General features: G+C 39.5%; 2 protein-coding genes and 1 long non-coding RNA gene across 6 annotated transcripts in view; 2 read left to right on the forward strand and 1 right to left on the reverse strand.

The window, feature by feature from the left end:
* Positions 1-9,003, forward strand: part of mapk8b (mitogen-activated protein kinase 8b) — a 31,491-nt gene extending 22,488 nt beyond the window's left edge. For 2 of the 3 annotated variants that reach the window (XM_083557155.1, XM_083557154.1), the window contains exons 9-13: positions 837-1,019; positions 1,271-1,395; positions 2,257-2,320; positions 2,532-2,609; positions 5,705-9,003. In XM_083557155.1, the coding sequence (XP_083413281.1) occupies positions 837-1,019; positions 1,271-1,395; positions 2,257-2,320; positions 2,532-2,609; positions 5,705-5,730 (476 nt within the window). In that variant the 3' untranslated portion in view covers positions 5,731-9,003. Of the gene's footprint in view, positions 1-836; positions 1,020-1,270; positions 1,396-2,256; positions 2,321-2,531; positions 2,610-5,699 lie in introns of all 3 variants that reach the window. The other variant, XM_083557156.1, reaches the window with a different exon arrangement.
* LOC310734791 overlaps positions 1-27,592 on the forward strand; it is a 318,442-nt gene that overhangs the window by 15,545 nt on the left and 275,305 nt on the right. The window lies entirely within an intron of this gene.
* The window catches only part of arhgap22b (Rho GTPase activating protein 22b), a 32,360-nt gene continuing 14,978 nt past the window's right edge, over positions 10,211-27,592 (reverse strand). For both annotated transcript variants that reach the window (XM_083557098.1, XM_083557099.1), the window contains 8 exons: positions 25,208-25,295; positions 16,767-16,895; positions 14,622-14,829; positions 13,588-13,720; positions 13,348-13,421; positions 13,139-13,260; positions 12,150-13,044; positions 10,211-11,473 (listed from right to left, as the gene is read on the reverse strand). In XM_083557098.1, coding sequence (XP_083413224.1) covers positions 11,254-11,473; positions 12,150-13,044; positions 13,139-13,260; positions 13,348-13,421; positions 13,588-13,720; positions 14,622-14,829; positions 16,767-16,895; positions 25,208-25,295 — 1,869 coding nt within the window. In that variant the 3' untranslated portion in view covers positions 10,211-11,253. The remainder of the gene's footprint in view (positions 11,474-12,149; positions 13,045-13,138; positions 13,261-13,347; positions 13,422-13,587; positions 13,721-14,621; positions 14,830-16,766; positions 16,896-25,207; positions 25,296-27,592) is intronic.

The raw sequence follows: 27,592 nt of genomic DNA on the forward strand, positions 1-27,592 counted from the left end.
TGTCTTGTTGGATGTTCTTGGAGTTCAGTGGATACCTACCAAAGCAGCAGGGTCAGAGGCACACAAGGCTCATTGATGTGTTTGGAGAGTTAATGGCAATCTGGTCCAATACCAAAAAAGAACTGCTGTGTAGCAGAAGGTGCTGAAAAAAAGCTAAATCTGGTGCCGATAAAGAGTCAGAACACATGCATCACAACTCCGGAGCTTTTAAGCGTCTAGGGTGTCCATGCAGATCTTGCGCACCACCGAAAACCTGAGTAAAGAAAAAAGGTGGCTTGGTCATTTTCTTTTACATCATGTAGATGAACCGGGTCTGGGGAAACCAGGACAGCAGGATGCACTATGGGATGAAGGTGGAGGCGGTGTGAAGTTCTGGGCAATGGATTGTTGGAAATCTTTGAGTGGAACAATATTCTTCAATGGCAGAGGCCTGTTTCAGCTGGATAATGCTCCCTAATACAAACATTATTCTTGAATAGTTAGATTAACATCGCATGTCGACCTCAAAATTTCTGTCTAATGAAGCATCTGTGGGATGTGCAGGACAAACAAGTCTGATCTGTTGAGTCTATTAAGCCAGATACCACAGCACACCTTCAGAGGACTTGTGCAGTCCAGGCCTTAACGAGTTTGAGCTGTTTTGGTGGCACATGGAGGACCTGCATGACATTAGGTGGTTTTAATGTTATTGCTTGTATTGTATACAATACTGGGACAATTAGGATAGTTTGGGCTGGAATCTTTTCACGCATGAATTAGCTGTTAGCTGTTCCAAGACTAATCCCAGCCAAACAGTACGCTTGCTCACGTTTCCTCTTTAACCAAGCGAACTCTAGATATTGACCAGTGGAATAAGGTGATCGAGCAGCTAGGCACGCCGTCTCAGGAGTTCATGATGAAGCTGAACCAGTCTGTAAGGACCTACGTGGAAAACAGACCCCGATACGCAGGGTACAGCTTTGAGAAGCTTTTCCCCGATGTTCTCTTCCCTGCTGACTCTGACCACAACAAGCTGAAAGGTAAGAGTTTAAAACCGGTCCCAGCATGCACCAGGTTACATAATATGAACTGAGAACTAGTTTAACATGGGGGTTTGTTAGTATATAACAAGATGCTTTACACTGCTTCATGTTTTAGAATCATTGTTTATCGTATTTTTCTTCAAAGCCTTCTAGAGGTACTTCTTTGCAGACGGATTATACAAAGAAAATCCATAAAACTTGACCAAATTGATTTTGTCATTTTGACTTGTGCTTTTAACTACCTGCAGCAAGCCAAGCTCGAGATCTTCTGTCCAAAATGCTGGTTATAGACGCATCCAAGCGGATCTCTGTGGATGAGGCCCTGCAACATCCCTACATCAACGTGTGGTATGATCCAAGTGAAGTTGAAGCGGTATGCATTCATTCTTTTTTATTCTGGTTTGCTTTGTTTTTTTCCTGAATAAACTGGCAGATTAGCGTAGAAGAGATATTTTGAATGACTAACTGAATAATCTAATAACTAACTGATTGACCAGCTAACTGACTAATGAACTGGCTGATTTACTCACTAACTGACTGATCTACTGAATGACTTAATAACCTACCTCCTGCTGACTTACTGATCCACTGACTGACGGCTTCACAGACTTATTGATCTGCTGACTGACTTCTCTGACAAACAGACTGACTGACTGCTCTACTGACTAACTGATATACTGACTGACTGATCTTCTGATTTATTGACCTACTGACTGATAGACAGATTTTTTAATTTCCCAATTACTGACTGACTGACCTTCTGACTAATTCGTCTACTGACTTACTGATATATTGACAGACCGACTGACTGGTCCACTGATGGACTGACCAATGTACTGACTGACCTACTGACTGACTGATTCACTGACATAAAGACTGGCTTGCTGACTGACATACTGTCTAACTGATCTATTGACCGACTGACTGACACTGGGTGACTGATGTGCTGACTGACTGGTCTACAGATCTACTGACTGAATGACTGATCTACTGTCTTACTGATTAATGTATTGACCTACTGACTGTTAGACTAACTGATATACTGACTGTCTGACTAAGTCCCATTGTTAAGTCTAGCTCCCCTGAAAAAAGTAATATGTGCCCAGTCAGATTTAAGGAGGGAAAGCTGATCTAAACATTACTACTGGATTCTCCATTATACTATATATATAATACATTTTAAAAACACTCAATTGTTGTTTCCGGGTTTTTTTTGTTTGTTTGTTTGTTTTAGCCTCCACCGTTGATAACCGACAAGCAGCTGGATGAGAGGGAACACACTGTAGACGAGTGGAAAGGTGATGATTTTTATTTTCAGCTGTAGTGTTCATGAGAAATAAAGAAAACTGGAACTTTTATTGTGGATATTTGTCAAACCGAAGACACACAATAATAACGAAAGGATCCAAATATTACTTTTTTGATCAAATTACATCAATTTTAAACTTCAGTAAGTGTTTGTGGTCCAAACTCTAAAGTATCTTTTAAAACCTTCTGCTTCCTTATCAGAGCTGATATATAAAGAGGTGCTGGACTGGGAGGAACGCTCGAAAAATGGCGTCATCCGCGGACAGTCGGCTTCAGTAGGTAAGTTTAACCCCGACGATCTACTAGTGGAACTTTATATGTTCTAATTCTGAACTGTCCCATGTCTCTACCGGCTAAGGGGACCTTGACGTAAAAAAAAAAAAACGTGTGTGTGTAGAGCGGGGAAAATAAGTATTTGACACATCAGCATTTTTATCAGTAAGGGGATTTCTAAGTGGGCTATTGACACAAAATTTCCACCAGATGTAGCCATCAAGCCAAATATTTAATTCATACAAAGAAATCAGAACATTTAAGTATAGAAGTTGAGTCATAATCAATAAAGTGAAATGACACAGGGAATAAGTATTGAACACATGAAGATAACAAGGTGCAAAATGGCATAGAAAGCCAGGAGATCACCTGAAATCTGTCAGTATTGAGAGAGAAACCCTGCCCCCTAACAGTACTAATTGATATTAGCTGCTTTAGTCCTAATTGCTTTAGTCCTTTATAGGCTTCTCATTACCCAGGAGGCACACAGGAAAGACTTCATGATGGGTAAAAGCAAAGAACTCTCTTAAGATCTTCGTAATCTTATCGTTGAAAAGCATTTAGATGGGAATGGTTATAGGCGCATTTCCAGAATGCTGAATGTTCCTGTGAGCACTGTGGGGGCCATTATCCGGAAATGGAAAGAGCATCAGTTCACCATAAACCGGCCATGATCAGGTGCTCCACGTAAGATCCCTGTCCGAGGAGTCCAAAGAATAATTAGGAGAGTTCGCCAAGAGCCAAGAACCACTCGGGCAGAACTTCAGGAAGACCTTGCATCAGCAGGTACTGTTGTTTCAAAGAAAACTATAAGCAATGCACTGAACCGCCATGGCATCCATGCACGCTCACCACGCAAGACTCCGTTGCTGAACAAAAAGCATGTTGAGGCTCGGTTAAAGTTTGCGAAAGAGCATTTGGAGAAGCTTGTGGATTATTGGGAGGCTATAGTATGGTCAGATGAAAGCAAAATTGAACTTTTGGGCAGTCATTCTACACACCATGTTTGGAGAAGAAATGGCACTGCCCACCACCCCAAGAACACCATACCAACAGTTAAGTTTGGGGGTGGAAGCATCATTGTTTGGGGCTGCTTTTCAGCAAGGGGTACTGGCAGACTTCATATTATTGAAGGCAGAATGAATGGAGAAATGTACCCGGACATTCTGGATAAAAATCTGCTGCCATCTACCAGAAAGCTGAAAATGAAAAGAGGGTGGACATTTCAGCAAGACAATGATCCCAAACACAAGGCCAAGGAAACAAAGAAGTGGTTTTAAAGAAAGAAAATCAAGTTGCTTAAATGGCCCAGTCAATCACCTGACCTACATCCCATCCAAAATCTATGGAGAGAACTGAAGATCAAAGTTCATAAAAGAGGCCCAAGGAACCTTTAAGATTTAAAGACCATTTGTGTGGAAGAATGGGCCAGAATCACTCCTGAGCAATGCAGACGACTGGTCTCTACATACAAGAGGTGTCTAGAAACTGTAATCACCAACAAAGGCTTTTCTACAAAGTATTAAATAAAGTGTGTTAAATACCTATTCCCTGTCATTTCACTTTATTTTTTATGACTCAACTTCTATACTTAAATGTTCTGATTTCTTTGTATGAATTCAATATTTGGCTTGGTGGCTACATCTGGTGGAAATTTTGTGTCAATAGCCCACTTAGAAATCCCCTTACTAATGCTGATGTGTCAAATACTTATTTTCCCCACTGTACATGGACACAGTATCTCAGAAAAGTCTCACATTTCAGCAAACATTTGAGTATTTTTTCTCAAAGGACAATATTATAAAAATTACACTTGGATATATATGAGAGTAGTCAATGTGCAGCTTGTATAGCAGTACAGATTTAATGTCCTCTGAAAATAACTTAACATACAGCCATTAATGTCAAAACAACTGGCTACAAAAGTGAGTACACCGTAAGTGAACATGTCAAAACTGTGTCCAAGGTATCAATATTTTGTGTAAGCACCATTGTTATGTAGCACTGCTTCAATCCTTCTGGGCATGGAATTCACCAGAGCTGCACAGGTTGTTGCTGGGATCCTCTTCCACTCCTCCATAATGACATCACATAGCTGCTAGATGTTAAACACATTGCTCTTCTCCACCTCCTGCTTGAGATTCCCCACAGGTGCTCAATAGGGTTTAGGTCTGGAGACATACTTGGCCACTCCTACGCATTCAGCTTCCTTATCAAGGCAGTTGTCATCTTGGCGTTGTGTTTGGGGTCGTTATTATGTTGGAAATCTGCAGTTCGGCCAAGTTTCTGAAGGGAAGGCATCATGTTCTGCTTCAGAATGTAACAGTACATGTTGTAATTCATGTTTCCCTCAATAAACCGCAGCTGCCCAGTTCCAGCAGCCACCACTACTGTAGGCAAGAAACATTTTTTTTTGGTTCTCCTCACCAGGGTGTTATCACACAAGCTGGACACCATCTGAGCCAAAAAAGTTTATCTTAGTCTCATCAGTCTCATTACTCTCAAAAACATGAACATGATGAATAGGACATGTGACTTTACCTGTTTACATGACGTACGGCTGTTATCACTTAGGGTGCACTCACTTTTGTTGCCAGCTATTTTGCTAATAACTTATGGCCGTATGTGAAGTTTATTTTTTGGAGGGACTGATTATCTCTTCGTCATGGCACCTGTTGTATGTGGGATATATTTGGCAGAAAGTTGACATTTTTGTACGTGGGGGCGAAGGCTGACCCATGTGGGACGATCCACCAGACAAGCTACTGTATGTCAAATTGCTGAAGAAGTAAATGCTGTTGATGCTCGACGAGTCACGACTGTTTTGGCAGCAAAAGGGGACGAACACAATGTTAGGCAGGTGGTCAGAATGTTAAACCTGATTGGTGACCATAAAGCTTTTATACTGGTGCATATCATCTACTGGTCTAAATCTGTTTCTATCTTTTGATCATTTGATTTCATTCTCCTTTCCCAGGCCTTTATCTTAGCTGAGAAACCCATTCATATCCTGTCTTTGGTTAGAAAGTCTACTGCTAACCCTAACCCTAACCCTAACCCTAACGCATTGCTTTATTCCTTCTTTCTATTTCGTAGCACAGGTGCAGCAGTGAAGAGCGCCTCCTAGCACAACTCCACATCTTTACTCATCCTCCGTGTCCACCATCCTCGCATTGTCCTCAGGGACAGAAAGCAGCTTGGAGACTTTGCGCTCCTCTTCCTCCATCCGGGCCAGTTGGCTGCTGCAGTTGACCATCACCCGTTCTTCTCGCCTCCTCGATGTTCCTCCATCTAATTTTTTTTTCTTTAAGACTATTTCTTTTTTTGTCACGGGGAAAAAGTCCAGAGTAAGGTGGGATTTAATTTTAAATTTTTTTTTTTTAAAGGCACCTTAAGAAGCTTTTAAACCAAACCAGCATTACTTTGGTTGCTTTCTTTTTATAATAGGGACTCGAATTTCACGTCAGACTTGAACCTTCAGCCGCATCTCCTCCACATTCGATTGTGCAGTAAACTTTGAAATGGGTTGAAGATGCTTCGAATATCAAGATCGCCATGAGTTTAGCAGAGCGGCGTTCGCTCGTTAAAAGTCTCGGCTCTTCTATTCGGGGACTGACTTCGAGTTTTTCGAGAATTTCCAGAACGCCTGTTCGATACGCAAAAACTTTCTGGCACGACGTAACGCCGAGATCAGGTCATAACGCGTTTATTCGGCTCTTTCACAACGATTTTACGACGGCTTATTTATGATAGGCATTTTAACCTACTTTAACATGTCCTCTCTCTCTTCTTCTTTTTTCTTTTTTTCGCGGTTGATTTTGCGACTTTATCGATGCCATTGTGTTCCACAGAGGCCTCTGTATGTGATTTATACTGTGCAGGGTTCGAGGTTATAATCGAAACTACAGTAAAGGGTAAATTAAAGATGATGATGATGATGATGATGATGATGATTATTAGCGGTCTTTAGCGCTTTGTACAGCTTAGCCCCTGGAATGCCATAAGGCTCATGTCAGGGTTATTTTTATTTTATGGTAAATATTAGACAATTTGTGAAACCATATTTACAATTTAAGGTCATATCGCTAAATGACACAATGCATTCTGGGTAGTCGGTGCCAGCTAGAAGGTAAACACGATCGATTGCGGTGCATTATGGGACTTTGAGAGTGCACTGGGAGTTTACACTGGGAGATTCCAGTGAAGCGTACAAATAGATGAGAAGTTCTGAGAAGATGGCGGCGAAGGAATAATGTAGGATCAGACTGCCACGTAAAACAGTTAATACCTTGGTACTCTTCGGGAAATTCGTTCCGGAACTCGTGCTGAAACTGACGAGTTCCCGAACAAGTCTTTTTTTTTTTAACAAAATGCAGTTCTGTACTGTATAAAGAAAATGCTTAAAGGCATGATTTAGGCTTAAAATGCACAGAAAGAACAAAAGAGAACGCCATACCACCGTTAACTAAAATGAATCTTCATGCATGTGTTTTGCCACGAGACTAAAGCGCTCATGCGAGGAGTACCGGGGTATTACTGTATTTCATCGCTTACATATCATTATTCAAATCCGCCATCAGTAACCTCTGGATGCTATCGTTACTGCGATTTTTTATTAAAAAAATGTTTTTTTTTAAACAATAACCTGAATACTCACACCTCCATTAACCACCGTTCACGCCAGTCAAGCCGACAGTGACATGAGCAGCACGAACATCAGCCGGGGAATAGAAAAAGACTGTAAAATTCATTAAATTCCTAATAAACGTGAAAAGACGACACTGTAGTTGTAGACATTACGTGGAGGGTTTGTTAAGGTTGAATACAATCTGTATATAATGTTAGTTAAGGGACTCTTTCAAGAAAAAGTGTTACCATAATCCTTTTTTTCTTGTGAAGGTGAAAAGGTTTGATGTTTTTTCAGCACAACTCCCCCGAAGCGTTTCTTGCCCCTCGTTCGGAAACTTGGCACCAGATCGATGTGATCTGCAGATCCGCAGCTCGAGCTGTAGCGAAGTTGAATCCTAAACTTGGAGTTCTTTTCATGTCTCTTATGAAAGTGCCTGTCATTCATTTGCAAAGAAAAAAAAATCTTGGAAGAACAGATTACGGTCTCGTTTGACGTTCGGAGTGTGTTTTTACATTTTTTTTTATGTAGTGCGATCGATTCGGAGTGATGGATGGGTAGATGGGTAGATGAAGTGATGGATGGGTAGATGAAGTAATGGATGGCTAGAGGGATAGATGGATGGATGGAGTGATGAAGGGATGGAAGCAGGACGTATCGATGTAGTTTGTGAACGATGACTATCCATTTGGTAGGTTTGAAGAAAAGCTCATGTCCATGTGGTGCTGAAGGTCTTCGGTCTTGTTCCAGAATGTAAAAACGTTCTTGATGGTTCACGTACGTGGTGACTGACAGGAAGTACCGAACAGGAAACGATGTGAAGCGGCCAGCTGGCGAATTCTCCGCCTCGATAATGGCGCAGGGGTTTTTTTGCAGTTAGCTTTCTGTTCTTTGTCACGTTTTTGTTCAAAGTGCTCTTATCTTCCTTTGGCCAGCATTTGATTATTTTTTTTTCTTTATGATGAAATTTGCGTTTTCTTTTTCTAATGTGATTACGCAATCACATTACAAACACCTTCTAATCCTGATTCAAGTACACCTTGATCAACTACCTCACTCAAAATTTCTACAACTTCCTGTATTTTTTAGTTGCCCATTAGGTATCCGGGATGTGCGCATACAAATTCCTTATTTATTTATTTGAAAGTTTGTCGATAGTTCGGGGAAAAAAAAAAGCGTCTAGTTTTGTACAGTATGTATATTTCACGTAGTTAAAAAGGACTGTAATGTACAATTTTGGTCTTTTTTTTTTTCTTTTTTTTTTTTTTTTCTTTTTTTTTTTTTTAACAGTTCATGTGCAATACCCTCTGCTCTGTGTGCTTACTTGTAACTGTATCTAGCTACAATATGTTAGCTGTGTGTTCCCCGAGGTAGAGAACTGTTAGGTACTGTCAAATTCAGTTCATGTCAAATTTCAGCTCAAATGAATGAATTTAGATTCTTTTATTGTAGTTTTTTTTTATTCAGTTCTTTATTTTGTGTCACAAAAACTGATGTGGAACTAGACAGAGGTGTATAATGTACATGGATAATGGATCGTTTAAGGCTAAAAGACTTTAAAGTAAAAAAAAAAAAAAGAATCCCCAAAAGCCTACTGGTGTAAGCTGGGCTGTAATTTTTGTGAGCAATACTGGCAATGCAAAATCCTGACTCCGTGTGCTAATTCCTGCATATGGACGTGACTCAGAAGTGCACTACTAGAATAAATGCACTGGGAACGCACCAAGCCAATGTTTAAAAACATGTACTGCAAATAAAATACTTCTGTTGGAATCTTGTTTGTTTTTGATCATTTTTTTTCTTTTTGCTCATTTGCATTTGAAATTATGGCTTTTGGCAAATGCCCTTATCCAGAGCACCTTAGAATGATCTTATTTGTACAACTGAGCAAGGATTAAGGGCCTTTCTCAGGGGCCCATCAGTGGCAGCTTAATGGTGGTGGGATTTGAACTCACAATCTGCCAATTAGAATTCAAAGGTCTGAGCTTCTTCCCAAAAAACTCATCAGCACGGATTCAAAATTTCGCCCACTTTCCTTCTTCTGTATTCATTACAGGTATATAATACACACCTGTAATATGGACAAATGTACTGGTGCACCTGACTTTTCCAGCCATTTGTTGTTCTTCCACAAAGTTGGGTAAACACTTTGTCTGTGTGAAATTTACCCCATAGACATCTGCATTGAATTTTCCCTTCATTAGAACTAGGAGACCCATACCTGTTCCAGAAGATATTGTTTGGAGTGAAAGATCTCCTCCTGTAGAGCCCCAACCTTATTGAACGATGAATTTGAACCTGCATCAGTACCTGACTTCACTAACACCCTTTTGGGAGAAGGAGCACAAATCTCCATGAAATCTACTGAAACATCTTTCTAGAAGTGTGCAGCTTATGATGACTGCAAATGAGGACCACATTTTTAAGGATTTTTTACAGACTCTCTCATCCAGTGATACTATAAATTGAGCAGTGGCAGCTTATGTCCACATTAACACATTTTTGTTTGAAAACGCATATTTTTTCTCTGTTTTGGCCTTCTGTCCACACTGAGATGATGGTTTAAGTCAATGAAAACAGCTTTTTTAAAACACTCTTCACAGAAGTACAAAAGTTTGTAAGTTTGCAGAAATGGCAGGTGGAAGCATCTTACAATTAACTCGGTGAGCGTTTTTTGATGTTTCGGTCTGGAAGAGCAACGTTTGGAAAACCATCAAGTGGACACGGATCGTTTGTAGACGTAAACGCCATCAAATGTATCCGGATTAGTGTAGACCTAGCCTTAGTGCTGCTAGGATTTGTACTCACAATCTTTTGATCAGAAGTCCAACTATGTCCCACTGGGCTATCCCTTACCTGTATCTGAATCCTATGGTCAGGTGTCCACAAACTTGTGTATTTATCTATGTTTACACTTTATCCTCAAATTGTTTGATTTATTCATTGAGAATCCATAAAAAATTACCTATAAAAACAAGTCTGTTTTCCAATTTTCCATTTAATTGCACGTATTTGTGTACAGATACATAGCACCACACCAACTGGTCAGCGATTCCCGAAATATGAATTACACATAAGCACATTGAAATTTATTGTGTATGACATGATAATACTTTCAGAAATCCTAAAGAAAATGTTCGAATGAATCCAGAAACAGACGTGTGTGAGAAGCTAGAGCAACAGTGCAAAAAAAAAAAAAAATTTGTTGTCAATATGGCCGTGTGTCATATCCGTCATCGACTGCTCCTATATCAAGTAGAACAAAACGCTTTATATGTGTTTTTTTCTTACAATAGTAATTCAATTCAGTGCCTGATTAGAAAACACACCCAACATGAAACATACAGACCGCAATCCCTATCAAATAAATCCGAAATTTCAATAAACCAACCAACACAGTGAACACATTCTAGTAACATTTATATTAATGACCTCTTAATACTTTCTTAATTATCGCATCAAGTTTCCGTGTTTTGACTTTAAATCTCACATTTGAATATAATACACCACATTTCCAGTTTTAATTCCGAATCCGCTCAAGCAATCCAGGTGATTCAACACAAAACCTTAACAAAGGCACTGTCAATACAATTCTTCCTTTTTTTCCAGGGCAGATGTCATGCCTTAATGTTCGCAAACCAAATAATACCAGCTCTTTATATAGGCTTTGGTTATGAGTGATCTTTAAATGTTGCATTCGTAGTAGATTTTTTTTTTTCCACCTGGACTACAAGCTGGAGGTGTAAACATCTGGTGAAACAGCCTGGTATGAACTGGCAACCCTAACATCCACAGTGATACATTGGAGACATGTCCATCCATACATAATCGTTCATCCTATAGGTCCTGGTTGAGACAATCAACAAACATGAGGTTAGAGAAATAGTTCTGGAATAAACATGGAATTTCAGTCCACGCACTTCTAGAGTCTAGACCTGAGGAAATGCAAAGACTGTGCTGCCCAAAGTTGCCACACAGACTGCTTCTTGGACAAATTCCATCACGTCCTAAACAACACCGAAACTAAATGTCACTCGTTCTGGTGAGAGCCAGGTCACCAAGTGTAGAAAAGAAGTCCTCCATCTCTTTTTCCAGGAGCCGGTTCCGGTTCTCGGCATCCTCCCGGGCTCGTTCCGAGTTCCTCAATTTGATTTCCAGCATTTTGTGTTTCTTGTGTTCCTGTTCCATGTCATGCTGTAATCTTTCCATTTGGCCACAGAGCAGTGCGCTTGATTCTTCCAGCCTGCACAAAAAAAAAGGAATGAAGGAAACAAGTTGTCATATTGAGGGAGACAACGTACGATTTTGTTCATTTCAGGCTACATTCACATTAATCCAGATGTATCAGAAACAGTATTTTTTGTTTTTGTTTTAGAATGTTCTTATTTACATTGCCTTTTTTAAACGTTTTCCAAAAACTGTTTATCCACATACCGAAAAGCTTAAAAAACCACTCATGTCCCTATACTGTGCAATGACGTACAAAGGTAAAAACTGTTGACTTGATTTCGTTTTCAATAATAATTACTTTAATTCTGTCAAGGCGTTTAATATTTATGCCATTTGGCAGATGCTTCTATCCAGAAGCACTTACAATTATCTCATTACACAAACAAGCAGTTAAGGGGTTAAAGGTCTTGCACAGGGGTCCGATTTGAGAATTTCAGAGGTGAAATTTGAATTCCAAGGCCTGAGCTACTTCCCAAAAAAAGCTCAGGTTTGTTGTTTAAAATTGTTGTAGCGGGTATTAATTTAGGTGAGCATTTCTTTAAAAGCTTAATTTTCGCTTCTCAAGCATGCCATCCAGGTGTATATGGAAGGCCAAAATGTAGAGAAAAAGATGCATATTTAACCAAATTAATGTAAAGGTAGCCTTCATTTGGGATACAACCACAGAAGACCATAAGTGTAAGACTTACTTGTTGATTCTGGTTTCATAAACCAGTTTCTGACTGGTCAGCTCTTCTTTCAGTGCAGCAACCACACTGGCCAGTGATGGACTTTCATCAGTGTCTTCTGCCATGACTGTGATGACTGGCACTATATTGTGTATATTGGTGTCGCTGCCGCAGTTTGACACCATGTTGCCAATAGCATCCTCTTGCTCAATGTCATTTACGTCATCTACAGTCGGTCCTAGCTCCACAGAATTTTCAGTATTTTCAGATTCTGTCCTGATGTCTGCTTCTAAGATTTCACTTCCTGCTATTGAGATCTCACAAGACATGGTTGACCGAATGCTTTCTTCACCAGGAACATCCCCAGGACTTGACGTGTAGGTAACATTGTCATAGGTTGACAGTCTTTGGGATGACCCAGTATCCTTTGCACGTTCACCTGTAGAAGTTCGACGATGCCCTCTTAATGACGAGAGTCCGTTCATGAGCCAGTTTCCACTGGTGACATTGGCAACATCTGCTGAGGGACCGGCATTTTTGGCAGGTTGTGGTCTTGGTGTGGAACCTTTGAAAGTATATTTCCAGGAAGGTATCGTTTTGGCTTGCTTGCTTGGACTGATGGCTGTCTCAGCTTTTCCTTGGGGGGCTGATTTAGGTGACGAGCTTGTCGGGATTCCGTCTAGGGATGAGGTACTGCTGCTGCTAGGGTTGTCACTAGTGTTGGGGTTCTTTCCAGGAGGGGTCAGGCTTTGGAGATCTTCCTCAGAGATCCAGCCGACAAGGTTGGACTGCTGGTGCTGTTGGCACTGTGATCTCCCCTCCATGGAAACTTCCAGTGCTTCAAACTCCTGGTCAGGGTACAGCTGTTCATGCTTGCTGATGAGGACAGTCATGAGAATCTGGACCAGAGACGTACCTAGCCAAATGTGATTAAAATGTAACTCAGGAGCTTTATTTTCATACTCTCAACAGATTACTGATGCACCATAAATTGATGCCCAAAGTCGTACCTTCCATGATTGCTACCGGGTCCTCCATTTTAGGACGAAGAATATTTGGCACAAACACAGTGGCCAAATTCTGTACACTCATTTTGTTTTCGCCAGAGTGTGACTGTACTTCGTAGAGAAACCTGAAAGTTTAGACACAATAAATATTTTACCAGTCTGGGAGAAGAGAGGGTCACTAGTAATTACTGAAGCCTTTACTGTAGACATACTTGCAGATATATTTTAGGAGGTTGTAGTTAGCAGAGGGAAGTGTCTTCACTTGATGAATTAATTCCTGCAGCCCCTGTAAATAGTGGTCACAAATGTTGATCATGCATCCAAAGGTTTATTCCACTGCAGCAGTGTGTACATAATACCACAAATGACGAAGCATTGCAACTTGTTGGTTAAAACTTGTTTGGTTAAAGAGGACAGTTTTGGCAAAGTGTTAGGGGAAAGTTATTACTTGCCTCATCTTCATCTTTGGCCAAAAGCTGAGAACAAGTAAGGAAATCATCATACTTGCAGAAGGGGATGACCGGCTCAGGCAGCTCTCTGAGGTAGAGCTTCAGCAGGGATGCCACAGTGTGGACATCAGTGTTGCTACAAACCATCAAAGCATTAGTCATAATAGTGTTTAGCCACGTAAGTTAAATTTTAAGTAACCATTTTATCCCTAGCATCAGGGTTAAAAAATGTAATCTAAGTATGTTGAAGAACACCATGAACACACAGTCACACAATCAAACCAGTGGGCAACTTGGGGAAGTGGTAGCTCAGTGGTTAAGGCTCTAGGTTACTGATTGGAAGTCTGGAGGTTCAAGCCCAAGTAATGCCAATCTGCCAATCTTGTGCCCTTTAGCAACTAACTTTATGGGCAAATATCAGACATCTAGTATTGTTTTGGTCCCCCTTTTGGTGGCAAAAGAGTCCTGACTCGTTGAGCTTTAACAGCATTAACGTCTTCAGCAGTTTGAGCTACAGTAGCTTGTCTGTTGTATCGGACCACAGGGGCCAGCCTTCGCTCCCCACATGCATCATCGAGCCTTGTCCACCCTTGGTGGCCACACTTGGACACCCCACAAGAGCTGCAGTTTAAGAGATGCTATCACAATTTGACCCTCATCAAACTCACTCAATCCTTATGTTTGCTAATTTTCACTGCCTCTAACACATCAACTTCAATGACAAAAATTGTACTTGGTGCCTAATACATCCCACCCACTAGCAGGTGCCATGATAAAGAAATAATAAGCATTATTCACTTCACCAGACATAATGTTATGCCTGGTCTGTGTATGTGGCAACAGTGCAAAACTCCACATAGACGATGAACCATTATGAGGATCTAACATCTAATATCCAATATACAGGATGTCATATCTTTTTATTTTATGGTTATCCAACTGTAAAATTCATTTCAACATATCCTCAGAATGTTTCGACCAAATCCTGACACAAAGGACCGACATGCATGTACTAACATGCAAAAAATATCCCGTACCTGTCAAACTGAGGTTTCTCTCCACAGTCAAATGCATCTTGAAGCTCTTTGACCAAATTGGCCTGGCCTGGCATCCTAAAGAGACCCTCCTCATCGAGTCCTCGCTCGCGAATAAAATTCACACACTGCTCAACTAGAAGCGGAGCAAGCCGAACCCCGAATTTCTTTTCGTACTGAACTGTGTCCTCCAAGCCTTGTCCAAAAATTCCTGTCAAGAATTGGACGAAACAGAAGAAAGCCCATATGACATAGGTAATTAATGCAATGAAGTAGTGACCAATAACATTCGGATGGTATATTTTTGCAATTTATATTTCTAAAGCTTCATCTAAACAGCAATTGAAAAACCTGTTCTTCTCCATTTGAAGTCCAGACCACATTTTTCAAGATACAGCTTGTGTGCAGCACAATCACAGCTTTCATAAACTGGGCAAAAATCATAATAGTTTAAAGAGGAACATAAACTACAAAAGGTCGCTCGTTGTTCAGTTACAAAAAAATGCATATTTTTGATTTTCTTCAACATTTGGTCCCTGGTATCCCATTCCTATGTGCCGCATGGTGCTTGTCTCAATGGGAGAGATAGAAATAGCACACTCTCGCACTCGTTGTCAGTGTTAACGACTCTGTTCTGTCCAAGCTTCAAAGCAGATCTTGAAAAAGGAAAACTTTTACCAAAAATGGATTAAAGATCCAATCCTTATTATGCAACACATCAGTTTGTTCCTTTGAAGAATATCGGTGGCTGGCTTATGAACCCCATGGTGTCAGTGTTTCTATTTCTATTTCTATAGTGGGAAGTTAGAAGCATTCCTGACACTCCATGGTAAGGGAATATCTTTCTGGTCGCTACTTGGAATGTACGCTAAATTTAGTCTTCATGAAATCTACATATTGATGTATTATAACTGTAGTAGGTTAGTAAGTCCAATGGCACAGTTAGATTGGGAGTAATTATACTGTATAAAAAAAGTATTGAGACACCATGAATTTCAAGCCATAAGTGGTTCTTCCCCAAACTCTTCACCCAAAGTTGGGGGCACACAATTGTATAAGCATGTTTGTAGATACTGTACTATTAAATTTACCCAAATCTTTCAGAATGACAATGCATCTGTGCACAAAGCACAAATCTATCTATCTATCTATCTATCTATCTATCTATCTATCTATCTATCTATCTATCTATCTATCTATCTATCTATCTATCTATCTATCTATCTATCTATCTGTCTGTCTGTCTGTCTGTCTGTCTGTCTGTCTGTCTGTCTGTCTGTCTGTCTGTCTGTCTGTCTCCTTGCAGGAGCTAAATGACTACTGATAACATTTTAAATTGTAAACTACATTTTAACCCTCATCAAAAGATCCTCATCAATTGTCACAATCACAGTGGACAATCCTTCCCCAGACCACTAGAGGGCAATTATTCCCTTTTTTTTTTTACTTTCTTCGTTTCTTGAATTTCAGTATTTGCGACTTTCTGTATTTGTCTTCTGTATTTGTATGTGATTTAGTTTCATTGTTTTTGCCCTTGTTAGCTATCAAGTATTGTATCGCCTATTGTGACTGTATGTCATTGTATTTGCATTGCGAGTAGTTTTGCTTTTCAATAACCTTCTCTCGCTTGCTTTGTCTTGCCAGTGTCTAGTCCTTTGTTCTACTTTTCTTCTAGTTTTTCGTTTGATTTTCCATTAGAGGCCCGCTTTACTTGCAATTGATTCCTTGGATTTTTCTGACGAAAGAAACTAGGACAATTTGAACTTTTGGCTCCTTTTTAGTTCATGATCCAATTCAAGCACCTTTCTGTAGATCACAGTGGAACAGTATGTGTGTGCACCAATCTTATATATAGGGAACAGTTTGGGATGCTGAACATCTGATTGTTCAAGTCCCGGCACCATTAAGATGCCAATGCTGGGTCTGTGATCTTGAAAGGCCCATAAACTCAAGTGGTCATTGGGACAAAATGAGAACCTTGTAATATGCTGTCATTAAGAGCATCTAACAAATGCTGTAAATGTACAAATTTCAATTTTATGAATAAAATACAGCCCTGATAAGTGTCCTGTTTATGGCTTAAAATAATCATAATGGAAAGATGATTGTGATTAGGTAAGCAGGTAACCATGTTCTCCAGGTTTTTACCTCCTCCCAAAGGAGCCCATATGACTCGTCTGATGGCCTTCACCCAGTCATCCATGTCATTCTGGGAGTTGGCCATGAGCAGAAAGGTCTCATGGCTCACAGGTGTCTTGTCTTTTTCACCAGCTGCACCTAAGAAAAAAAGAGTATCACAGAATATGTTTGAATGCACTAAACACTTAATACATTTTGAGGTTTGTAGCAATTTCCTTCTATCTATCTATCTTCAAATGACCTACAGCTGTTTTTTTCTACACTTCGAGGGCGAGATCTCTTACAGCTCCAACCCCAAAAACGATACGACATGCAAATAAACCGAATTGATAACCCCAATAATTTTATGTAATGCATTTGGCTATGACATATGAAACAAACGTCAGCACAGACACAGAGTGTGGTCACTGTGGTGAGGGGTTTTGAACAGAATCTGTCCTATGCAAGTGTTACGTTATGCACACACTCGCAAAATGTGTGTAGAGAAATGTGCTATAACAGTATAATATTTTCATCTAACCTCTTAAAGATGAAGTGTATTAGGAAAATGGCAGAATTCGGTCATGTGTTCGTAGTGCTGTTCAGGATTTATCACATGCCAACACACCCACCCACACACACCCACACACAATACTGATGTGCAAAACACACACACACATACTTGTATTAAATAATGTTTGCTTTTTGCATGTCAACATTCATGTACTTTTATAATCTAATTTCCTGTTAGACAATTTCCAGGTAGGCCTCTGTGATGTTTCATTGGAAAAGTCATTCATTCATTCATTCATTCATTCATTCATTCATTCATCCATTCATTCATCTTCAACAAATGCTTAATACTTTTTGGGAATTTGGAGAATCTGAACATCCAGAATCTTCCCTTTTCTATTAACACACTAAAGCAGCAACATAAAATGTAAAATACAAGACACCTACTAACAACAGAGGTGTAAAGAGTACCTTTTAAAAGAGAGCTTTTTTTAAACAAAAAATTATGCCAGCAGCGTTAAAAAAAAAGTCATTCATATATTGGTAGAGGAGTGCTGCGCCTTATTGACATCATCAACAGAGGAGCAAAACGTAATACCGCTCATTGTCAATTTAAATATGGTGAAGTAAAAAGTACATTTACTGAATTATAAATGTAGTTAAGTGAATAAAAGTTGCTTTGATAGTCAGTAAAACTACAAAGCAGTCAAAAAATTACTTAAGTACAGACGCTCCTCACCTTACGAACGAGTTATCTTCCGAAACACCGCTTGTAGCATGAATTTGTTCGGAAGTTTTTGCTATGTTTGTTATTGACTAGGCATATCTCCTAATAATGTAAGAGCTTAAAAATACTATCAAATAAACAATACAATATACTAAAACAAATTGAAATAATCTGAATATTGTATACAATAGTTTGTATTAAATAATAAAAATATATATCTAAAAATAAATAATAATTTTTTTAAAAATCCGCCCTAGTCCAGTGTGCATCTTGTAGACTCGTTACGGTCGATGACTAGCTAGTATCGCGGCTCTCCTCTGTTTTTTATTTTTCCGACTCCAAACAAATTTCACTTTTTGGACAGGTTTGTTCGTATCCGCAAAAGTTCGTAAAGTGGCTGAGCGTCTGTACAGTAACGAAGTACATTTACTCACCACTGACTTACAATCTTACTTTCAATATAAAGAATGTTTCTTAGTATTTGCAAGCATTTGTTACAATCCAGTGCAGAACTATTGGCATGATTACTATAACATACACTATAACAATATTGACTTATTGGGATTCACTACTGACCCCCCAAGCATGGAAAAAAAAGCAATGAATTTGAGTTCATGTGTCATCAATTTGCATTTGAAGTGAAAAAACATCATTAGTTATATTAACTGTACCTTGTCGTGGTTGGCAGCAGTTATGCCCCATGCTGTGCTGGCACAGTGCTATATTAAGACCGTGCCAATCATTTGAACTTGTGTCCCTTGTACCCCCAAGTCAGACTCGGTCAAGCCAGTTTAGAAGAAATCATTCTGCGATGTTTGTGCCAAAATGTTTTCACACAAAAAAAGCTATTATGTACATCACCAACTAGCCAGTAGTAATAATCAATTTTTTACAAATTTCCAAATGGTTGAAAAATTGGGTTCATTCACACCATTCCCAGAATATTAATGTAATCTGGTTGATCATTTCTTTTTAAACAATGTGCAATAAAATCAAATAAAATTGAAAGACCAGTTATTCCAAAAGAAAGGACCCTGGCTAAACAAACCCCAAGCCTGTACTGGAGCTGCTGTCTTTCCTTTCCTCTGCTCGGTCATGTGAGTATTATGATGGGTTGAGCAGATGTTTCAGTGTCACAGTCACACTCTGTTCGTTTAAAGCCTGCATATTTTTGAGGGTAATTCCCTCAGCCTGAAGGCTTTTCCCACTGCTTTCACCAGCCTCTCGTTACTGGCATCATGTTAATGAGCAGTGCCATCGTTTATATTCTATACAAATCAATGAAACATCCAGACTCTTTTAGCTGGACTGTCATAACAGTTGTAATTATGATGATTATTGTGTGAGACTTTGTGACTTTAAAGCTTTTTATTATCATCTAATGCCTCTACTACTGTGTCAAAAATATCATTGATCCATTTTTATATACATAATTATATACGTGGGTCGTGCATTAATTTTATTCAGCTTATTAGCTTATCCAGCTAAAATAAATTCTTCATTGGCATTACAAAAAGTCTCTAAAGATGAATACATTCATGTTACATGTTCATAAGGACACAAAATAGTAATATAGTAGATGAGGATCTGATGAAGCCTGGTGCTGTGGTAGAGGATGGAGGGATGAGTGGAGCAGTGGTAGAGGGTGGAGAGACCAGTCAAGCAGTGGCTGAGAATCAGAGTGAGTGTGATGAAGTGGTAGAGGATGGAGGGATGAGTAAAGCAGTGTGGAGGATGGATGGACCAGTCGAGCATTGGTTGAGGATCAGAGGGAGTGTGGTGCAGTAGTAGAGGATGGAGGGATCAGAGGAGCAGTGGTTAAGGATTAGAGAAAGCATAGTACTTTTTGGTAGAAGATGGTGGAATGAGTGGAGCAGTGGTAGAGGATGGAGTGACCCATGGAGATGTGGTTGGGAATTAGAGAAAGCATTGTACAGCGGTAAAGGATGGAGGGATGAGTAGAGCAGTCGTTAAGGATCAAAGGGAGAGTACTGCAGTGGTCAGAGGTGGAGGGACCAGTCGAGCAATGGATAAGGATCAGAGGAGCATGGGTCAGGGGTAGCATATGGAGGGATGAATGGAGCAGTGGTTGGGGATTGAAGTGTGCATGGTACAATCCTAAAGGATGGCTGGATCAGTAGATGAGTATTTTTAAGAGCATAGTGCAGTAATAAAGAATGGAGGAATGAGTTCAGCAGTGGTTGATGTTTGAGGGACCAGTCGAGCAGTGGTTGAGGATTGGATTGAGCATGTGTACAGAGGTAGAGGATTGAGGGCCCAGTCAAGCAGTAGTTGATGATTGGAGGGAGCATGTTACATTTGGATCAAAAAATGTAGGAGTGTTTGTAGTTCATGCTGTTATGTTTTGCTTTTCACCTCAGACATGGCAATTAAATTTGGGCCAAGATATGTGTATTGAGGCATGATGTGGCAGTCATCTATTGGTCAAGTGTGTAAAATCAACCTATGGGGAAGCGGAGCAGGGTAATTAAGTGTGTAGGGGGCATGGGTTGTAACACACGCCCCTTTTGGTGTGAATGGATGCGACAATCGCAGGAACAGGTAGGTGCAGGTGAAGTATGCTGTAGAGGTTGTAAATACTTTTTTTAATAAGTACAGATTAAGAGGTAGCATGCTAACCACTTAAGACCAGTAATATTGGTACATTTGGATTGGCTGGTTGATTATTCCAGTGAGTTAAATTAGATTTTAGTGTGTAGGGAGGTGAATGTATGCTCATGAACCATATGTTTTGCAGAGCGTGCAGCGTTGGGTGTTCTAGGAGGTTCGCAAACCAGTACAGGAAAATTGCTTTTGGTGGGTATGTATAGCTTTTTATGCGGTAAGACCAATTTAATTTGGAATAACATGCTGTCACTCTTGGTCCAGTGAGCACGTTGTGTGCTGCGAAGCTAATGTGACCAGCTGTGTTTCACAGTGGTCTGGGCTGTGCTGTTGCTTCGCCTTGTTTTTTATTATGTTAGGCTTGTCCTGATGAATCCGAACCATTATTTGTTCCCATTGTTTTCATTTTAAGGTGTTATTTTGAATTATTTTGTATCATTGTTCTTATTGTATTGTGGAATTTGGTTGCTGTATTAATTTGGTACTGGTAGAGTGTTGTGTTTCAGTGGTGTGGTGGGGTGTGAGTACTTAGTGCGAGGTTCTGTCTTTTGGTGGATTGACCCTTTATTTCCTTTGACAGAGTTGCCTGGAGCAAGTATCTCTCAGCCCTGCATTATTGTGTGTTAAGTCTTTTTTGGAAATTACATAAAATTGTTTTTTTTTATTTCATACTTGCCCTGTGACTTTTGAGTAGTGTAGAATGTTTATCAGAAGTGTGTTTTACTGGAGTTTAACAATTTATTGATGAAATAAAAGTGTTTTTATTGGTAACTCATGTCTCTGACCATTCCTGTTCTGATAACGAACCTGTGTGAACTTTAGAGAAAATATTATGTGCTTAAAGTATAGGCCCTAGGTGGCATAGTTGACATAATATAAATTTTAAGGGGACGAACCGAATGAGAAGATTGTTTGACTTCTTGTGGTCTCAGCTTAAGCCCCTCTCCACTTTGTCACAATTTGATAAAGTCGGCAGGATTATTGGAATTTTGCCAGATACATGGGTCTTAGTGCTTGTGAGCGAGTAACTCCTTTCTTTCCCTTTCCCTTATACTGTTTTTTCTCTTTTGATAGGGGCGAAGCAACAGTGCTGTGCAGGCTGGGAAGTAAATATTCGTCTCTTCTTCTTTGTGTTAAGATGTGTTCCTTTTTCCCTCTCTGGTAAAAGTAATAAGTAGTAGAATTTCGAGACTTTGTGGCACAGCTTAGGACAGATAATGAGAAACTACGACAGGAGCAAGTGGAGAATGTAGGAAGTGCAGCCATAAGTGCTGAGGGTCCTGCTGCACCTCCCACCCCTAAAGCACAGGGGGCAACAGTGCTCTGGTTACTGATCATATCATTTTGATCCATAGGAAAAGGTGATGTCCAAAGTTTAGTGGTAAGTTGGGCATTACTGCTACTGAATAGGTAGAGGAGGTGCAAACCTGTATGCGTATTCGATATCTTACCACAGCTGAACAGGCATTCTTTCTGTTTGATCCCAGAGGGGGAAGCAAGGGAGGAGATGTGGTATCGCTCGAATCAAGAGTGCAAAGACCCTTATAAAATCATTTATGTGTTGCGAGAACTGTATGGTTGTTTGATATCATATGTGGCCCTACAAGAGGCCTTCTTTTCTAGTAGGCAACAGGAAGGGGAAACGCTTTTAGAGTTTAAGGTTAAGCAACAAGCACCTGCTGGGTTGTATCCATACAGATTTATTACTTTGAGATCAGTTCGTTGAATGTGTGGTGGATAATTCCTTATGCCTTCAGCTTAAACAACTAGTGTGCCATGAGCCTACAATTAGTTTCTTAGACGTTCGTGGGGAGGCCATCCGATGGGAATCCATTGGGGGTGTTTCTGTGTTATGTCTGATATATACAAGGTCTTTGGTATCTAAAAATATCAGAAAATAGTTTTTTTGCAGTCTTGTCAGTGGCTAAAGCTTGGAGCAGCAAATGTACTTTCAATTCCCTATATTGAGTAAATTGGGCTCGAGATCATAGACGGTTTGTAGGCGGTTGGTCCCAAAATGTGTGGTGTTGGTTGTTCGGGATCACCGTGATGGTTTGCGTGTAAAAAAAGCTCCTCAAGAAAATGGTACAGTGTATACCATTGCTCCGAGAAATGATCTTGGAAAGTTAAGACATGTGCACCATTCCTTATCAAAGTTCTGTTTGAGTCAGTATTCTCTCTCTTCTGATGCATCTCCTATTGTGGTAGGACAGGAAGAGCTAGTTGGGGTTATGGATGGTTGTTTTAAATGCCCCACAGGTTCATTTAGTTCCAGCAGTGATTATCACACCCCTGTAGTGGGTGAAGTTGTGACTGTGCAGTAGAGTAAACTGCCTTCTGGGAATGATGGAGCCTTTGCTGCCATTGATCAGGATGTGCTAGTTGAACCAGTGTGGGAGATTATAGGTTCATAGGGTCTAGACAGAGAAGTTCTCCATAGGGTCTAGACAGAGAAGTTCACCATCTCGCCAAGACAGCAATGGTAGAGAATAGTGCACCAGCTGCATCTCTTGTTACTTTTAGTAGAGTCTCTGTTTGGTTTAGATCCTGGGATTAACTTTCTTTCCTCACCATCAGGGGCGATTGTACAAAAGGTGGGGGTAAAATGTAGTGATGCATGATGTGGTAGTTATCCATTGGTCACAAGTGTAAAATCAACCTATTGGGAAGCGGGGCAGGGTATTTAAAGGAAGTGTGTAGGGGCATGAGGTGATTGGTTTCATGAAAATTTCATGTGTATGGAGTTCCTGGGGTAATAGGCCCTAGGTGGCGTAGTCGACATACAATTCATTTTAAGGGAATGAACCAAAGGAGAAGAGTGTTTTACTTGTTGTGGTCTCATCTTAAGCCCCTCCCTGCTTTGCCACATGTTGTTTGTGAGAGTATGGAGTGTGTCAGTCTGGCAGAGACCTGATAAGATGAAAATGTTAAACGGTCTATAAAGAGAAAGCATGATTAAAAGCTTATGCTGATTTTTCTAGGCTGGAATTTCTGTCTATGTGTCTGTGTGTGTAAAAACTAAAGGGAAGGAAGCTTATTCGGTGCCAGGAGAGCCAGAACGTAGTGTTAACAACATTTGCACCTTAGATCAAATTGACTGTGTTACATGTGAAAATAAGATTCAATCCCTGTAGCTGTGGGACTACTAAAGCGTATTCCCTTTCAGATATTACTGCACATTTAATCATTCCTTGAGAAGTACATGGTGTATCCTGCTAGGACTACTTCGTCAAGTGAAATTACATATCTGTTTATTTCGCACCGTGCATGAACACAAGACAATTCTATTCACGACATACATTTATTCCATTTCACAATATACATCTGTTCTCTTCCTTTTCTACTGTCTCCCTGTAAAAAACATAATGCAAGGAAAGATTTTCCTATGACTGTTACGCAACACTGACACTGGAGTCTCCTTTCAAATATTATAATTCTACATTTATACAGTAGCATTTTGAAAAAGCCCATATCCAAAGTGACTTACATTACATTCATACAGCTGAGCAGTTAAGGGCCTTGCTCAGGAGTCCAGGAGTGGGAGCTTGTTGAGGCTGGGATTTGAACGTGACCATCTGATTCAAAGTCCAATGCGTTAACCACTGAGCTACCACTCCCCATACACTAATACACATCTCTTTACAGGAAACGTTATACACCACTTACATATTTTACACATTGTTCTCTCTGTTAGTTTGAACTATCTGTCATTAATCGTCTATGTTGTTAGTATGGAAATGCGTAAATAATTGCACTAATATAACCCTTTGACAAGCTTTGCAGTTGGAAGAACCGTCAGAGCGAATAGGCATAAGATAAGATACAGCAATTAGTTCATCCATCTCAGTTGGTCTTTTTTAATTATAAGTATATGTTTATAATAAATATAATTAAAATTATTGAACTATTTTATAAGTAATAATTTCTAATAAATTGATTGGTAAGTTGTTTATTCAAAACACAAGGCATTTTTTTCAAAGCTCTGTTGCAAATTGCTTGAATTTGAAATTTTTTTTTATTGTTTTTATTTTTTTTTTTTTACTAGACCTAATTTTTCACTAGACTATATCTTATTTTATATTTTATAAGAAAATAGATTTTATAAGAACCATATTTTAGGTGTTGTTCCATCTTTTGGAATGCATCTGCTGGTGGTTCAGATACAACAGGACAGTCAGCATTCAGAGTTTTATTCACATAATCAGAGTCCTCCTAAATATTGTTCTCTGTACCAGACACTAAGTCTTCTCCTTTAAGTCCTTTTCACTTTTTATGAATGCCGGAAAAACCTTATTGACAGATTCTGCTGTGCAAGCTTGTATATATTTCCTCTTCCCTATTTTGAGAATAATATTTCCCCTTTCTGTATGCGGTGTAAACTCCCTGGATTTCTTGGAATACTACGGTTATGCTTTATCTTTCGCTCACATGCTGTATTTACATCCCTGGAAAGAAGGTGACAGATTTTTCTCGAAATAACTTCTCTCAGGGTAAAACAACCCGAATATAAAACAAACCTAGCATCACAAGCTTTTTATTGTAAATGTAAAAAAAATATACAAATAGACCACCTTGAGCCTTTTTTCTGCTAATTTCTGCTTCTTACCTGGGACAATCTCAAATAAATATCGGCCTGCATCCTCAGGATTAGCTGTGAGCTCATTCACTTGGCTTCCCTTCAGTGAGATGCAACCCTGTAAAGGTAAAAAAAAACAAAAAAACAAATCCATTAGTAAGTTAAAAAAAGGACAGGTGTTTTTACCCTCCTGTCAAATTTAGAACCGTTTTTCCCCTTGGGGTTAGTCGGAAACCAGTAATTGAAACATCCAGAATTGGATTTTTACCCAAGTTTATGTTTCAGGTACATAAATAGCTCTTTAAATAAAGCACATTACCCCACAGCTCTTTACATTCACAGCATTTGGCAGGCAGCATTTTCCAGAGCGACTTACAACTGAGCAGTCAAGGGTTAAGGGCCTTGCTCAAGGGTCCTGCAGTTGTAGCTGGTGCTGGGATTTGAACGTGTGATCTTCCAGTCCAGACACAAATGCCTTAACCACTGATCAGGCAATTCTCACCATTCTGTTATACATCCAGAATACCTAATGCGGAATACGCAAAAACATCCAAATCATGATAAAATCTCATTGATTGGCCTAAATTGGAATTTTTGTATTTTATTGGCTTGATTTTATTTCTAAGAACAGATTTGAAAGAGCAATTTCTGTTAACAAGGACAGTAACATATATTACCATCTGACTCTATTTGATTCAAAGTAAAATTAACCCAATTTTCACTGTTTAAAAGGATTTCATTTGTCTTGTCTAAGCAGAAATAATTTCTGGCTTTGAAAGCGCTCACATTAATAATCCTGAAGAAAATGACAAGAGACAACGAGCAGTCATGAATCAGCAGCTGTAGGTGGCTATGACCTTGTCGAGATTATTAACCCCCACTCTTTGTCTTCTTGTAAGACTTATATCATTTGTGGTTTGCTATGCTTATAGCACAGCAGGACATTTTACCTTACTTGGGGCAATATGAGATGCCGTGGGTCTTTCAGTGAAGGCAAACATTGAAAATGTTTTCCTTTTGTCATTGTAAGAAGCTCAGAGGCTTCTTTTTTTTAGCAGTTCCTCAACCAGTGCGTACAATTAGAAAAAAATAATGATTACATGTAATCTTTTGCCCATTTAGTGCTTCAGCCATGTGAAGTACCAGGTATTCCCCAGTGGATTTACCAGTATACCAGTATACACCTGCATATTCCAGGCATAGCTCACTGTTTCATATGGTATTTGGCCACTTTGTTTGACATGTATTGTCTAAAGGGACAGTGAAATGGAACCAGACATTCATCCACAGTGACATGTGCCTAGATGGTAAGAAAACAGTAATTGATGGACCCACTTGCCCATACATCGTGTTCTGCTGCAAGATTTTCAGTCATGTATGTACTGTATGACACCATAGAAAATATTAAATGTCTTTCAAGACATGGTGACTATTGCTCTTCGCATGTCAGCATTCCGAAGGCTTGCTGTGGCTTCTCTTTTTGACTTGTCGACTCCTGCCAACGTGTGCAACCCAATATAGACTTGCAAGTGGGTCTTGTTCAAGTCTTTCCAACTGTACCCATACACGTGCCTCCCCTCTAAGTTTGTCATGTCTGATTTTATATCTAAGATGAGGCTGACAGCGTATCTGGTATCTGGTAGCGTATCTGCCATTTGGATGACTTTAGCAGCTTTCAATCTTCCCTGTCATTCAACATAGTAACTTTCCATTTTTGGAATGTGTCTGCTTATGGTTGAGAGACAACAGGAGGGTCAACATTAAGAGTTTTATTCTTATCATTCTCTGTCTCAGACACATTCTTCTCTAAGTCGGTTTTACTTTAACAGTTTACTTCTCAGTTGCTTTGGAGCGTTTCTCAGATCAGAAATGAAATTCTCAAAACTAATTGTTCAACCTCCACATCATTTAATCACTTGTGTACATCATGAAAACAATGCTCATTGCTTCGAGTTTTTCTAGTTTCATCTGAATAGTCTTAACCCCTAAAACATCTCAGCATCAGCTCATGACATAAGTCATTTAATGCAAAATAGTTAAACCAGTTGTCATTATCTGTCAATCTTAAATTCCTATTAAACTTTTTTTTTGTAAACATTTCTTGAATTGATTAATTGTGCAGATGAATCTTAAATTTCACTAATAAAACCTACAATTGCATGACATCAGATCAACTAATAATCAACAAGTTCTCTAAAATGGGTCAAAGGTGAATCTCAGAAACCGACAGAGCAAAACACAGAATTACAAATTCTAAAAATGGCTGAACGAACACTAGTAGGGTAAAGTAAAAGTGTGAATATTGTCCAATCTCATGCAATCAATATAAATCAAATATGCAATTAAATGAATAAATTTTTGCGGCTGAAATTCATAGATGCCATACAGAAGGTATTCAGCTTTGTGCATTTATCA

The sequence above is a fragment of the Silurus aristotelis genome (genome assembly GCF_946808225.1).
Source record: "Silurus aristotelis genome assembly, chromosome: 12".
NCBI lineage: Eukaryota > Metazoa > Chordata > Actinopteri > Siluriformes > Siluridae > Silurus > Silurus aristotelis.